Here is a 16,353-nt window from a genome sequence, read left to right on the forward strand (position 1 = left end):
GGTTTTGAGAGCTGTCTCTTAGGAGCCAGAATGCAAAAGCAAGCCTGGGCTGGGACTCTCCTTTCAGAAAGTGCCCTGTATTGTCCTAATCCTCCTATCAGTGATTACACTCTACTGATTAGGGATGCAAGGAATAACGATTATTACCAAACACAAAAAATAATACTTGGCATTTACATAGCGCTATTCAACTGCAAAGTGTTTTACATAATTAACCATGCTGGGATTGCCTTCTCTGCACCACTGCAGCACTCTATTCCTAAATAGTTTTGAAAGATACATGTGAAAACCAATTATGCAGAGCAGTAAAAATGGATCTGTGGGAGCTCTTTGCTTTTCTCCTCAGTGCCCAGCATGGAAAGCATGGAGACTTTAACGCTACGGTGCTGCCAAGACAGCGCATGGTAATTTCATAGCTGTCATGTTAGAAAAGACAGTGATGTAACCTGACTGTACATGGCTTGCAAGATGGCACTTTCCCGTTATTTTTTGGGCTTCTAAGACCTAACTAACATTAGTTTCATGTGAAACTTCTAAGATGCTCTTTAAACTGTAACAGGTTTCAAGGCTAAAGGAATCATTAAGACAATCGAGCACCTTCTGTAGCACTACACAGACCACAGACTATTGAGTCCTGCCTCAAACCCAAGCTTGTCACTGAACAAGACCATTTCTTTGAGACAAAAAACCTTCACTTTACAGAAAAAGAATCTACCATCCTGCTGTAGAATGGCATCCTACCATCAGACATCTGTATCTTGAGTTTTTAGCTCCTGGATCAATTACAGAGCCCTTTTCTTTCAAAACCCTTTTCACTTCCTGCTCTCTTTTTAAGGACTGCAATCACATCCCTACTTCATTTTTCTTGGTTATATAAAGCTTTTTAAAGTTTTCACCATAATTTAAATTTCCAAAATTCTCATTATTCTTTTACATCTTTTCTGAATCCAATCCAACTTGTGAACATCTTGAAAAAATGTGACTAGCTGAACCAGACATAGTATATGTTGTTACACCTATTTTACAGAAAGGGGAGCAGAAGCACAGGGTTTATATCCCATAACTCCTCCAAATAATGCTTTCCCCCCCATCTTTGCTGTATGCTTTTAACAGTTCTTGGAGTGTCACTGAAACCAGATTAATATTTACTCCAAACATCTTAATATTAGTAGTTTTTACTATATTTTTACTAAGCAGACTTAAGTTAGTGTAAAACAGCGAAACTTCTCATACTGTTTGATATAAGCAATGACATTAGAGCCTTCTACGCGCAGTTGTTAGGATGCTGGACTGGAAAGCTCGTTTGCTGGACGTGAGCTGTTTGTCTTTCACACACAGTACTGCTGCTGTCAACCTACTGCACTCAATACAGACAGCTCCCGCAGCCCCAAAGATGCATGTGGAGTTTGGCCAACCAGTTCTTTTGTTCTGTTAGTGACCTCAAATTTTTAATTTCTCAGTCCTTTTCTTAGCAGCCCGTCACTCCTGTTATCTTGTATAGTTCAGAAGAGTGTATGTGAATCTTGACATTCCCAGACTGAAAGATGTTCAGGATTTTAGCCCAAACAGAGGAAGTAAAGGGTAAATGCGCAGGTTTATTGTATCAGAATGTGGTAGGTAGCCCATCCATCATCACAAATAGTTCATATAACCTTGGAAGCACTGGGAGAGGTTATCATGTTTGGCTGATTTAAGACAGTTTCTGACAAGGCAAGACTAAAGCCCTGCCTGTCTGTGTACCATGCTAGCATCTCTGGAGGAGAATCTGAGAAAGCTATGCAGGATTTTTTATACTGAAGTCAAGGCAGAACAAGTGCTAAAGCAGAAGAAAAGTTGGAGCACTTTTTCCTCATGGAGAAGCAGAGAAAATCATATCAGAAAGATCATCCCCAAGAGAACTGGTTAAATTGAATACGCAAAGAGAAGGACAGAGCTAATAAACCTGAACTGTCAGCAATGGTGCTTCCTCACCAAGCCAGACAAGGGCAAAAGGAGGAAGCCACCTGTAGCATTCAACACTCCTTAAGAGACAAACACTGGCAGAGTGCTGTCAGAGAATCAGAAGAATGCAACAGTGATGGCAACATAGCAAAAAGCATTCCCAGCCCATCTGTGATGGAGGATGATGGAATTCTGCTGGGAAAAACGTATTGACTGTAGGAGGAGGTTGTAAGCACCACGGCCAGTTTCCATTTTTACTACGCTAGTGGAAACCAACAATAGCAACAAAAGGAGACAGGACAGAAATGAAAAGGTGTGGAAGTGTTTCTTTGTTACTACGCCATTGCTCTTCATTCCAACATCAGCGGTCCCTTTGAATTTACAGAGAAGGTACTTCTGGTTTCCTGCCTGATCATCTCCTTCACACAGCACAGAACTATATGATATTTAGGTGTCAACACACTATACATTTTTAAAAGAAATAAGCTATCCTGGTCAAAGAAGAAATAAAGAAAATTACCATTTGTTAAAAAAAACCAGAGAGTTTAGTCGCTAATGTGCTGACTGGGTGGGAGGAAGAGATTGGCTTGGGATCGCGAGGTTTAATTAGGTTCACACCCATGATGTAATGTTACAGAACCCAGAGGTAAAGAAGAAGGATTAAAAAAAAGTTAAACTTACATCTGTTTGAATGATGCTCCATGCATTAGTTAGGCCAATATTTCCATCTGTCCCATACAAATGAAGCCCTTTCTTCAGGTCCCGCTGAGCATACTTGTCAATCTAAAATCAACAATGAAAGACATAAACTTCAAAATTTGCTGAGTACCACATTTCAGACCCAAAGTGCACAGAGCAGGGAGATGCTGAACAACAGTCCTACACTGAAATGAATAAAAATTTATCTGACATTTCCTAAAGCCTTTCTCCAGTAGAGCTGGTATCTGTCACAGGCATCTGCATTTCGTAAAGAACACGAGGAGTCCCTGTTCTGAGATAAATGATCATGTTTTCCATCACAGACCTCCAGAACATCTTTTCCCTTCTCACGCAACCACTAAAGTACTACAGAGAAAGACTGGATTCAGTTTAATCACTCATTTTTTTTTTTGCAAATGAGGCTTATATATGAAAATATTCATCTACCCACAGCATTTTCTTTTAACCTAATGTCTTCAGTTGGGACCAAGTACCCCTCAGCATCTTCCATATGCTTCCTGGGAGATTGTCCTGGTTTCAGCAGGGATGGAGTTAATTTTCCTCTCAGTAGCCAGTGTGTTTTGGATTTCGTGTATGAAGAATGTAGATAAACACCCTGATGATATGAGTTGTTGTGAATGACACCAAGGACACCGCCCCGCTTTCCAAGTCTCGCTAATTTGCAGATGTGGGAAGCTGGGAGAAAGACGGACAGAATAATTGACCCAAACTGGCCAAAAAGAGTATTCCATGCCATAAACGTCATGCTCAGTATATAAGTGGGGATTGGCCAGGGTGGGTATCTGCCTTCCTGGCATCCATCTTTCCTGCTCATTTGCTGGCATCGTTCCCTCTACTTTGCTGGCTCCCTTTTGCTCCTTTGCTTGCCGCTCGGTTTCGTTTCTGTGATCCCTGCTCGGGACGGGCTGTATCGGTCATTGGGACATCAGGTAGTGAGAAAACATACGTTGTTTATTTTGTATATTTTAGTATCCTTATATTCTGTTATTATTGCAATTTTCCTTTGTTATTTTAGTAAACTGTCTTCATCTCAACCCAGGAGTTCTCCTTCCTTCCCAACTCTCTCCCCCATCCCACTGGGGAGGGGAAGGGTGAGTGAGAAACTGTGTGGTAATTTGGGCTCAACCATCACAGAGAACAACAGTGGCACTGACATTGTACTGATGCTCTGAATTGTATTCATTATATCGGCCAGGGTACCCCACTTCTTACAGCAGGATGGACAAAGTTATATTGAAGCAGCAGGGAATGAGCTATCCAAAATTCACGACAGAGAGGATTTAAGAATTTAGTTACTAAATGGAGCTGCTCTCCAATAAATGCATTTTTGTTGATTTAATGAAAGTACAAGGTTCTGTTTTAGAGGCTTTTGCAATCAAAGATGGTGCTTTCTTATTGAGAGTCTCTGCTGGTAAAGCAGGCTATTGTTGGATCCACTGGTCACCACCAGGTAGTATCCAAAATGACTGCAGGTGCCTCTCTCCCAGTCTAACCATACATACACACTTCCAGAGGATCAAGAAAATGCAAAGAAGGAAGCAAATAATAAATGGATATTCACGGTTGTTCTACTGTAAATGAAAAGCACTGAACAGTGCTGCTCAAATATGCCCGTACTCATCCCGCTCCCCTGGGTGCCAACGTTAGCAGTCTGTTTGACATCAGAGGTACAACAAGAAGGGTGAGCCGAGCTGTCCCATTTTCTTCCCCATCAATCTGCTATAAATCTGACTGCAAAACACAGTGCCACTCTGACATCTTTCTGCTGCAGCAGTCAAAAAGAAAACCAAAATTAAGTTCACAACTTGCTTCAGGGAGATAGTCTCTTCCATATCGGATAACAAACAGGCACGGTGTATTCTCTAGTGCCTGCCCCTCTGACAGTAGTCATTCCAGCTGAGGAGGGTTTTGACTGCTTTTGACTTTACACAGAGATTATACATAGTCCCTGGTACATTAATTAGAAGAGAAATCCAGCGCTGAAAGCTATCATTAAATTTGGAATTAGTTGAGAAAATTACAGGCAATCAATGATGAACTTATATGTGAGGGGGATTCCTAGCATTCATTTAAGAATTAGATTGAACTGGGTTTCAGCTCTTCGCTAATCCTCAGCTCCCTGTGTCTCAACTGGACCTGCTGCGGTCTCGAGCACAGCCATCAATCAGGATGGAAGGGCACGGTAGTGTTGCTGGTCTGAGAGAGGCTTTGAGATTTAGTTAGTGTGCTACAGAGGCAGGGAGGTAATTAATTGTTGAAAAACTAATTCTTGTTCAGAATGGGAGAGAGGTGAAGAGAAACAGCATAGCTGAGGGCAGGTGGAGACAGAAATGTGCTAGTAGATCTGTGGCCTTGAAGGCAAAGAGAAAGGTCTATTTGGAACATTAATTTATCACACCTGAGAAGAACTGCCCTGTAAAGTGAGAGCGCTATGCATCAGCCTACAGTTCACATCACCACTAATCTGGAACAGAGGAGATAAGGTCAAATGAAACAGTGATGCTTATCTGAAGGGCAAATGCCATGCTACCAAAAGGATGCAAAAGGCAAAGTTTGCATTTCCTCACTCAAATTTTGCTCTCCACCCAATGCAGTGGCTCAGCATGATAATCCTTTTTACCAGGGCTCACAGGCTGCCGTTGTTAATGGAACCTTCATGTCCTCTTTGAGATCAACAACAACAACAATAATAGCTTAATAATAACTTAATGATAATTTAATAACTTACAACCAACATTTAGAAAGTACTTCAAGATCAGGAACAACATTTTGTTAGTACACATGATGTCAAGAGATTGCCTCACCAAGCATTCCTGCTCTTCCTTTTACCTGGAGAAGATGCACTAGCAAGCAACTTGCTGAGGCAAAATGAAAGCAAGCCCTCCCCTCCTCATAAAATTAACCACTTCTCCCTGCACAAAGGGTGCAAGATCTTTGTACTGGGAACACAACTGGGAACAGAATTCCATAGTTCAGAAACTGAGTAAACAGCAGAGCATTGCTCAAGAAAGCAGACCAGTTCTCTCACTATTCAAATATTCTCACTATTTCAAAAAGCCTCAACATAAGTCCCTCAACATCAAGTCATGAACACTGTATGATCCATTATTATTTGTTAGTTTAAAAACAAAGTGCTGGTTTGCATCTTGCTTGGAAGAGGATATAAGCTCTTGATAATCCCACACCATGTGTGTGTCTCATTTCCTTCTCTCTCTCATCCCTATACAAGTTGGAAATTTGAAAGAGGCGTACATGTGCTGTGAAACACCATCTCCACATTTCTTCACTTTTTTTTTTTGTTTCATGTGTCCACTGCCACGGGAAGGTACCTGGAAATCTCACACAGTTTTATATAAATATACACATACAGAGCTTTGTATTTAGTTGGGTGAGTGTAAATGTAGGATTTTACATAGTTCTCCTTTGCTGAAGTTTCTAACTAATATTCTAACCAAGCGTGCTGTAAATACACTGAAGAGTGCCAGTCTCTGAAGAGCAGTTGATTTAAAACATCTTTTTCAGAGAGCTGCTCCTTAAAGCATCCACACTGTCCTGTTTGCTTAGCTAGGGTCAAAGAGGTCTTCAGCATCACCCAGAAATAACCCTGTCCAGCAGAACTGAGTCTGTGGCCCTTTGGCACCAGGAGACAGGGGAAGCAGGAATCGGCCTTTGGTCTCCTGTCACTTGTGCCTGCAGCTGAGGTACCAGCATGAAGTCCCCCACCGTCTGTGTCTCCCCTGTTTCCAGCCAGTTACATAGAGCCTTTTTTATTAAGGTGTTGTCTTGCATGAATGAATCACTCTTGATGCAGAAGTAGCCTTGCAATTCCAAGAGCTCAGATGACTTCTCTCCTTCAGGCTGCAAGGAGTTCAGTGTCTACCTGCAGTCCTGTTAAAAGCACATTGACCTCTGCTTGAATAACCTCTGTACAAAGTTATAAGATGGGTATTTTTCCCCCTAATTGAAGCACTCCTTGAAGCTCTAGACATATGATTCCTACTGGCTTTGACCAGAGAGGGATAAGTACAACTCAACATCTATTTGTGGAGCATAGGTGGCAAATGCTCCTCCAGGTCATTCTGTTAACCTCAACTTTGCTTCCTCCCAAAACATTTTTAGAATAGCAGGAACTTTTCAATGTGCCTTTATTCTAGTTGTATAATTTATTTAAATGAAAACTCACAAAACATCCCCAGCTGTCTCTTCTGCCTTCAATTTGAGTTTTTCAGAAAATGATCTTTCTGAAAATTAAATGCTGCAGTACCACAGCGATTAATCACGTCTCCTGACAAAGGATCCCACCCAGCATTCACCAATCTGTCAGCTTCTCTTGTTTGTCTCTGTGCTACCAGTTCTCAACCAGGCAAAATGTCCATGGCAAAAGAGGGACTGCAAGTACTATATTAAATGTTCTGCAGTTTGAATCTCCTCCGTTCTCCCATACGCAAGCTAAGCCCTCCACAAAGCACAACTCTATCTAGTGAAGGAGCACAATGAAGCATAATAGCAACTCTCAGCAGGCAAACTGTTACTCTAAATGAGACGCCTATTTTAAGTTATGTGGAATACCAGAGACTTCCTCAGAAGGAACAGTTTCTGAAAGGTTAGGCAGTAAGAACCTTTTATCAATCTGGAAGTGAAGCAGAGAAAAATTCTCTTCCTCCTTGGGATTCATTGGCCAACAGATGAGAGGAGTAAGCGTCATGCTGGTGCCCCATCCATGTCAATTCCTATGACTTCTGGCTTCAGACACACTGGAGGCTTGAACGTGCTTATCAGTGCCATCAGATTCCAGTGGTGTTTCCACCAACAGAAGTTAAACATGTCCTGGTGCTTAGTGTGGTAATCCACTACAATCCACAACTGCCAGAGAGCCACTTCTTAGAGTGGAGCATGTATACTACCAGCACTTTATCTATGGTAAGATCCTGTTCCAGCTGCTATGAGCAGAAATAATTTCTCACTGACTTCCATTAGGCCTTAATCTGGCTCTTAAATCTCTCCTTGTTCTAGTAAAAAGACTTTCTAAAAATATATATACTACTTTAAGGTAGACAAGTCATGTGCAGAGATTTTCAGGTAATGAAGGAAACTCAGTGTTTGAACTGGAGAAGAGAAAGCTACAAGAGATGCAGCAGGACTGGAGAGAAACTGCCACAGAGGTCAGGAAAAGTGGCTGGAAACAGCTGATGCAGTGAGAGAGAACGGGCAGGGATCTATCTGAGCCTCATGTAATTTACAACTGTGACAAAACATCCCTTAAAAAAATCTTACTTAAGCCTGTATATAAATTCAGGCCAAATTAAAAAATGGTTCCTTCTTAATACATTTGCCCTTGAGACATCTACTTAAGCTGTAGCAATTTACACGTAAGGCTTGTTTTACTTGTCAGCTTTGTCCCCTCATTGCTTCGGAAATCCGGAGCCTTCAAGCAGAATTGTGGCTGGCTGGCTGACAAACCCAGCTACAGAAACCAGCATCCTTCAAGAGGACCAAGAGCTGTCACACTCCGCCTTGCCTCCTTGAATAAGACAACCTAGGAATAATTGAGGCTGGGATAAAAACCGTGTAACAGCAGCAACAACAAAAACCCTGCTTAGCACAGACACAGACACGCTGAAAGCACTACATAAACATTCTGCACCGCAAAAACCCAGCAAGGCTCATAATTATTTCCATGTCAGCATTACAGATGGGGGATTGCAGAAGCCGTCTCGGTTCCTGGGGATGGTTTGACAGCTCTCTCACTCTCTGTCTAAATGAAAGGCTTTGGAGTTTATCTGCTTACCGTCAAGGCATGAAACAGGAGACAAGTACTGCTTCCTGCGAAGCCCAGTCCTGTAATTTTGCTGCTGATAAGGAGGAGGAAATGCTTTGGAGCAAAAATTTTCGGGCAAAGAAGAAAGCTGCATCTGTGCAGAACACAGCTATTATCAATATTTATGGCTTATATGATGCAAGATTTGGATTAAACTGAAGCTATACCACTACTGAAGAGCCAATGTCCTTCCACTGTGCCAGCACACTGAGAGGGAAGGTGGCTTTGCTGTAATGCTCTCTGGAAGAAAGGCCAAAAGAAGGCTCTTGAGGAGATCTTTATTAACTCCTTTTCAACTTGCTGGCAGTATGAGATGTCACTTAGATGCTGGCATAGCCTTTAGGCAAAGGCCAGAGAATGCCAGCAGCGTCGCCAGCTTTCTAACCTGCAGGCGAATGGAGACTTTTAATTTCAAGCCTCAGTGCTTCCCTACCACACCACAAGCAAAAATTCCACCCAACAAACCCCCGAAACTGGACAAAGCCTCTCAACAGTGTTTCAATATCGGTAAGTAAATATTCCTGACCTTTCTGGTGATTGCTTCCCCTGCCTCTGCCTCTCCACCAGAGCAGGAGAGGCTGTAAGAAAATAACAAAATATCCAATAGTTTCCCACCAGGCAAAACTTTTAATTTAACGTCGTGATAATCATTCTCTACAAATAGCAGTGAGTGGGAAATCGAATGTAAACAGAAAGAGCCTAATCTATAAGGTCATTTGTGGGAGCCCTCTTGCCTGCTAAGAAGAGATGAGATTGATTGCACCAACAGGTAAGGCTTGTTTTAAATGAGATGTCCTCAAGCCTGTCTATAAGAAGCTGAGAGCAGTATGTATACCCTCACCACTGAAATCTTCCTTATATCATCTGCCTACAAATAGAAATATTGTGAGATTTTAGTAAGTCAGAGAAATTGCATGAATTTTGCTGAGGTTTGGCAGTTAAGGGACAATATACTAATTTCTTGTCAGTGTCATCGATGTTACGCAGCATCTCCAGGACAGTTTGCTCACCTCTGTGGGAACCCCTCTTCCTCACTTCACCCCCAAATGTGAAACAACTCCAGGACTTAACATTTTTTTTCTAATTGCTTCCTTAAACACAGCAAACAACTTGCTTAGTGAATTCTCTTTTCCTAGTTTGACTGCAAAAAGCCTGCATCAGGAGTCAAACATTTTACGGATCTTCCAAACTTCAGTAAGTTAGCTGAAATGCTTATTGGCTCTAGCAGTGTTTGATACCAAGAGAGATGCACTGGCAATGGCTGTGTAACTTCAGCGGAAAAGCAGAGAATACAGGAACAGAAGATTGTGGGAGATGGTCTGGGAGCGGGAAGAAGAATGAACATTTCTGAAACATGCTGCCTTGGGTCAACTGAGGTGAAACATTTCAGCTGTGCCATAGGCGTCCTACGCAGACTTGAAACGTGACTGTTTCTCTTGTGTTTCAGGTTACTATTTGTAAAATAGGAATACCCTGACTCCACTCATGCCATAGAATTAATAATATAATTTGGAGTAGTTATTTGAATACCAAAACAAACCTGGGATGTGAAGCACTGTACAGAATCCTAGACAAGGAATGGAGTTACTAACCTGAGAGGGTCAAGGCACCTGACACGGCAGATAGCTGAGTCTGCAAGAAAAGAGCCACTGAAACATTCTCACTCTAGTCATCCTATTAAAATGCCAATGAATCCCAAGAGCAGCTTTAGCGCCGCTTTGTTTTAAACAAGAGATCATAAGTCTGTCATGTCACTAGGCTCTGCAACTCAAAATTTTTCATGCAAGAGCAAAATCCAATGTTTTCAGCAAACTGCACCTAATTTTGTCCAAATGAGTCCTTTAAAGTCCAAGGGAGAGACAGGCATTTTATAATTGTTCCATATAAAGAAAATGTTTTCTGTAGCCAGAGAGGCCGCTGCCATCTAACTTGTTCTTATGCACAGCAGCAGCTGAATAACTTGTGCAGCCAGTCCCCAAGCTTGTTTCAATAAAGTACATCATAACCAGCCCAGAGACACGGGCTCAAATGTTAAGGTGCAGCTATGCACATTCTTTGCTTGCATACAGAATTAAGCCAATAGCACAGCTGGCTGCTTATTGAGGAGGATGCGTACATCCTGCTCTCTGTCTTGTATGGCACCCTGTGCACGGGCACTTCCCAATGAGACAGTCCTTAAAAAAACCCAAATCTTGTTTCTTTTTAGTGAACCTAGGAATAAAAACTTTAAACACGAATTCTTGGCTTGCTGCTTCTTGTCTCAAAGGAGTTTGAATGCTGTAGCAAACATGGGGAAAGGGTGGGTATAACTAGGCAGGTAAAATAAAATAAATTACATATACAAAAGGAAAATTAAATACCAGGATATTAAGTCAATTCTTTTTGGACATTAAGCATTTTGAATGACAAAAGCCTCACCAGTATGTTGAAGGAATTTCAGGTGAGTGAACAAACGGTTTTTGTGACACATCTAATTATTTATACAGCAGTCAGGACACATCTTATGCTGATTCCATAGAAGAAACCTTTTGTTTACACATAAATAAGCTCTTCTTCAGATTATAAAGCTGGTTGGGAAAAGATAATACTAACATCGTCAATAGCAGTGACACCAGCGAAGCTGGGTGCCATCATGACCTAACATCGTAATTTCTTTTCCAGAATGAAGCTTCCTTTGTATTAGGTTTTCTCCATATGCTTGCTCCAAAGATGACTGACACAAAACAGCTTCTATCCCCTTTCTCCAGTTATGCACCTCACCAGCTGCTGCTCTCAGCGATGCTCCTCTGTCTTGACGCAGCAGCCTCGTGTCCCGCAGATTTCACAACCTATCCTCAAAGCCCCCGTCTCCTTCCTGTGCCATCCCTCCTGCTCACTTGAATTGTCTTTTCCCAGACATGGTCCTGAACGAGTCATTCCTTTCCTGCATGTCCCAGTAAGTGGTAATTTTGCCTTGATCTCTAGGGGCAACAGGACCGCACCTGTGCCAGGGTGTAAAGACTCCTGAACTACGCTCATGTATTGAAATCCCATGTACACTGAATTCAGGCCAGCAGAAAAAGGAAACGCCCGTTCTTTCAAAACCTATGATTATGTTGAGAATATTCACAGGATACCTGTATTCAGCCCTTTGCCTTTTTTTTGCCTTTTTTTTTCTTTTTTTTTAAATATAATCACTTTCATTTGTCCTCAACATCCATCAGTATAATCTCAGATAAATAAATTGGGAAGGATGCTAATTAACATGATACATGCTGTTGAGCCTTTATTTGCCAAGAGACATGAAAAGTGGGTTGCATTTGTGTTTCAAGTGCTAACAACCTGTTATCTCCATCTATACAGACCAAGGAAAAAAAAGCAAAGAAAACCCCAGCCACCTAGGGATGCACATGTCAATAGAGCTTGAGATCCAATTAGCTGCCACTAAAGCTTCGGGACGTGCAGAGGCAAATTAAAGCTGGGAGACAAGCCACTTTCCTTGTAGGAACTAATGACCGTTGTGTGATTATATATTAGGTGGAACAGTGACATTGGACACAGACTCCTTCACAGATGCTGTGAGCTGGGAAAGGGGAAGCCAGCAGTTCACTCGCAGAGATGAAGGACTTGGCCATTTGCCCACTAAGCCATTTGTTGCAGCCCTCCAATGGGATCAACCTTTGCTTTAATTATTTACAGCACTCATTTACTTAGTTTAAAGGTGAATGAGAGAGCTTTCAAATAAGAGAGAGCACTACTAAAATATCAGGAGAGGAGGGATAGCAAAGGCAAACCATACCCTAAACTCCCACTATGGTAAGAGACTATGAATGAGTCCCACAAACCATGTAAGCATGGGCTATCTGCCAATACATTTATCCAAGTAACTTACATTCATTTCCTCTTAAATTCATGAATTTGGTAGGAAAACATAAGCCAAAATACAGAATTTGTCCACTGCTGTAAGGTAAATATATCTCTGTGAAAGTCAAAACAATTACACCCTAACTAGATCAGGCCTCTGGTGGCACCTGAACCTTGCTGGGAGCCATGGGAGAGGCACGTAAGCTCCCCACGTTTAATCACAGGCATTGGCATCACCACCTCTTGGTGGCAGAGCTGCTCTGCTGAACACAGCGTTGTCAGCTCCACTGGCAACTGGAAACAACCAGGGCAACCTGTAAAGCAAGTGGGGGAGAGGGCTGGTTAAATCATGTCCTCAGGGGAAGAAATTTCCCTGATTCCTTAGAACAAGGAGAGGAAATGTCTGCTGATAAGCCACCTTTCTCTGTGCCAGAACTAAAAGACCCACTAAAAACCAAACCAAATCAGCCCACTGAAGGGTTAAAATCTGCTACTCTGCGTGGAGAAACTTGTCTGGAAAGAGCGATTCTGTGGAAACTGACTGAAGAAGCTATGTCTTCCTAGATCCAGGGAACGTTAATCCTTAGGGAAAAGTGAGATTTGCACACAGCCTGCTTTATTATTCTTAAGATATGCTTTCTCTGAAATTAACTCATTTTAAATAAACAATGCTGTGAGGAGAACCACCAGTGTCCTCAGAGAGAACAGACCAGCAGGCAAAGCCTGGCTCACTACAGCGAGTTTTATGCCTACTGCAGGGTGATCGTTGCTCAGCCTAAAAGCAGAAGAAGCGCAGAACGCACCCCCAGAGAGAGAAGGCAGCACACACTGTTGATCCAGGGAAGAGACAGAGGGCTTTGGAGGAACATTTGGCTACTTTGCAGAAGCTCAGCAAGACCATTGGAAGAGTTGTCTGGCTCTATTTTGAAGAAAATGGAACAGGATTTCAATATCCTTGTGGCTAAACGCCAAACAAGGCAATACTATCCTTACCTGTATTTTCTTCCTTGAAAACATGTGATTTTCTTCCAATCACACAGGCATGTGTACCTGGAAGAGTCACAGGTTATGCCAAATGCCATCTCCTCAGCTAGTAGCAGTCTGCTGGGCTCCAGTACCATCAATGCAGTTGCTCACATTTCTAGCAACTTGGCATCATCACATGCTGTCTCCAGTGGCTCAAAACCATGTTTCTGTTGGGGTACATGCAAGGCTGTAAACCATTCCCTCTCCAGAACAACATCTCTGACACCATGGGAGTTCTGACCTTCAGGATCTGCAATTACTGTTTTTAATCCTCAGGTAGCCTTTCAGTGGAAATATTATATACTGGTAAGTAAAATGTCTTGGAAAGCTAGTAGATAACAGAAGCAACAGAAATGAATAACTGCTATTAAATGTCTCCCTTGTTTTAATGAAACAAACAATTGCAGCTCTTCACTGCACTTCACTGAAAACATATTTTATTGTGAGCGGAGTGATTTGGGACACAGTCACTGCAAATGAATAAACTACATGGAGACTGCTTTCGATAATAACAGGAAAGTAAACAAACTGCCAGCCACACTTACATGCAAGTTTCCAACACCCAGAGAAAAATAACATTTCTCACTGGAAGTCACACAGGTTGAATGGAGAAAGAAACGTGGCTGTTTCCCCGTATCTTAAACTGGGACAAGTGACAGTAACTGCACTGAGCAAGGTGCTGCAGGACTGCAGTATTTCCACACAGCACAGAATTATATATGCTGGTTTTTCACATAAAAAGTGGCGTTTACCAAAAGAACAGGAGACACCCTGCTAAATGGCAGTGAAGCTGGATGAAAGAAGAAACCAAAAATCTTGAAGAAAGGTTCACTCACACTGCTGCTTCTTAGGGAATCCAGAAGACAATATGTGCACATCCTGGCTGTCAAATTCAGCTGCAAATTGGCAAGAGGTTTGGCTCCCCTCCCAGACCCCATCAAGGTGAGCAGTGGAGTACAGCATCAGCACCACTGGTCTGTGCCAGATGCAGTGTTTCAAACCACCCAGGGCATGCAGCAGCTTCTTTTGTAATTGCATCATCATGTAAACGTGACACACAATCTGTGTATCTAGATATCAGCGGTCATCCACTCCCTATCCACAGTCAGCGGAGTCAGGAGAGACCAAGGAGTCTCAGTTCCAAAGCTGCCTGGTGGTCTTGAACGAAGGGAAGGGACACTCAGGGGTGTCAACTGGAAAAGCCAACAAAAGCCAGCACAAAAAAAAGCACATACTGTTCAAGTGAGCAGCAAGGGACCCAACAGAGATTATTACCCTCACCTAACTCGACAAAAACCAACATACTAGTAAGAATTTGAAGATCACTGAACCACATGTAGCTGGACTACATGCCATCCAGAGGGACCTTGACAGGCTGGAGAGATGGGCACATGCAAACCTCATGAAGTTCAACAAAACCAAGTGCAAGGTCCTGCACAAGGGTCGTGGCAATCCCAAGCACAAATACAGACTGGGCAGAGAATGGATTGATAGCAGACCTGAGAAGAGGGCCTTGGGGGTACTGGTGGACGAGAAGCTCTACATGAGCTGGCAATGTGCGCTTGCAGCCCAGAAAGCCAACCGCATCCTGGATTGCATCAACATTCAAGGCCAGGCTGGATGGGGCTCTGAGCAACCTGATCTGGTTGCAGATGTCCCTGCTTCTTGCAGAGGGGTTGCACTAGATGACCTTTAAAGGCCCCTTCCAACCCAAACTATTCTATGATTCTATGACTAGAGGTAACTAGTCTCCTCAGTGAAAGGGAACGCCCATGCTGTGACAGAGATGAGTCCCAGTCCAAATCCAAAGGAGCCACCATTTAGAAAAAAACAAAGGCAATTTGCAGACATTTTCAGCCTGCCTCCCTCACAGGAACTGAACAAGGTCAGATCTAAAAGTATATAGAGAAATAATAATACAATAATCCAGCCTCAGGCAAATCACTGCTGGTCACACCACCATCTCCTTCAGATGGCAATCACTTTTAATCAGTTCTAAGTACAAGCTGCCTCTTAATCAGGATCCTTAAAGGACTTATCTCCACTGGGTAATTTCACCTTGATTTAATTGACTGCCAGTCACCTAGAGGTCACTGACATATTTGTAAAGGTTAGTTTGGACAATCTCCAAACACCTCTGGTTTGCCTCCGAGATCAAGCTACAGTAATATTAGCTTGGCTCAAACATGTAGCTGGCGTCCAGAATTGTCTTTGAAAATGTGCAAATCATCCAAACCTTATTGTCAATCAACTGGAGCTCAACCTCGCCCTGTCGTCAGTACAAGCCTACGGGTACGGGCTGTATCCTGTTACCAACCTGCTATGGTAATCCGTCACCTTTCTCTCTCTTCCACAAACCCTCAAGTCTTACAAGCTGTCAGGAACAAAAATACTGCTTTTTAAATTTTTTTTAAAATTTTTTTTTAGATTTTGGTTGTAGTTTACACCTACTCTGTGTTCATTCACACAATACACAAGCCTTCTAGGAGAGGCTCTGTTGTTTCAAAAAGGTAGTGTTCGACCTAATGACCTGAAACAAGTTTCTGCCATTTGCCAGCGCCCTTTCTAGAAATAGCATCACGATCCTGGAAGTCATCCAGGTAGACTGAGCTATTGTCAATGATGATCTAGTTTACTCAGAAACAGCCTCTCAGAAGGGCGAGTTATCCCTTGGAGAGGAGCAGAAATCAAAGTGAAAGGTTAAATATGCCAGATATGACAACGATCTCGGAACACCTCTGAGGATGCTCCTCAGCTGCTTCTGACTTGTTTTGTATTTATTGCTCGTGCTTCTACCTTTCAAAACGAGCCCCTCTTTCCTAATTAAGACAATGACTTTTTGTCAAAGAGATGCATTGATCCCAAGTTTCTTCTTAAACCTGGAAACTGTCTCCTCCTTCTCATCCCCCTTGGATTCTCTAGTGTCTAATGATACTGGTTGAGATAGCTCTGAGACCTTTTTCTCCATGAGGCGTTCATCTAGGTCTCTCCACCTATCTAAACTT

General features: G+C 42.5%; 1 protein-coding gene across 8 annotated transcripts in view; it reads right to left on the minus strand.

The window, feature by feature from the left end:
• The window catches only part of TSPAN4 (tetraspanin 4), a 455,141-nt gene that overhangs the window by 15,441 nt on the left and 423,347 nt on the right, over window positions 1-16,353 (minus strand). For all 8 annotated transcript variants that reach the window (XM_086748154.1, XM_086748153.1, XM_086748157.1 and 5 more), the window contains one exon: window positions 2,623-2,724. In XM_086748154.1, coding sequence (XP_086604280.1) covers window positions 2,623-2,724 — 102 coding nt within the window. The remainder of the gene's footprint in view (window positions 1-2,622; window positions 2,725-16,353) is intronic.

The sequence above is a fragment of the Chlamydotis macqueenii genome, chromosome 5, assembly GCF_036417535.1.
Source record: "Chlamydotis macqueenii isolate bChlMac1 chromosome 5, bChlMac1.mat, whole genome shotgun sequence".
Classification (NCBI taxonomy): Eukaryota; Metazoa; Chordata; class Aves; order Otidiformes; family Otididae; genus Chlamydotis; species Chlamydotis macqueenii.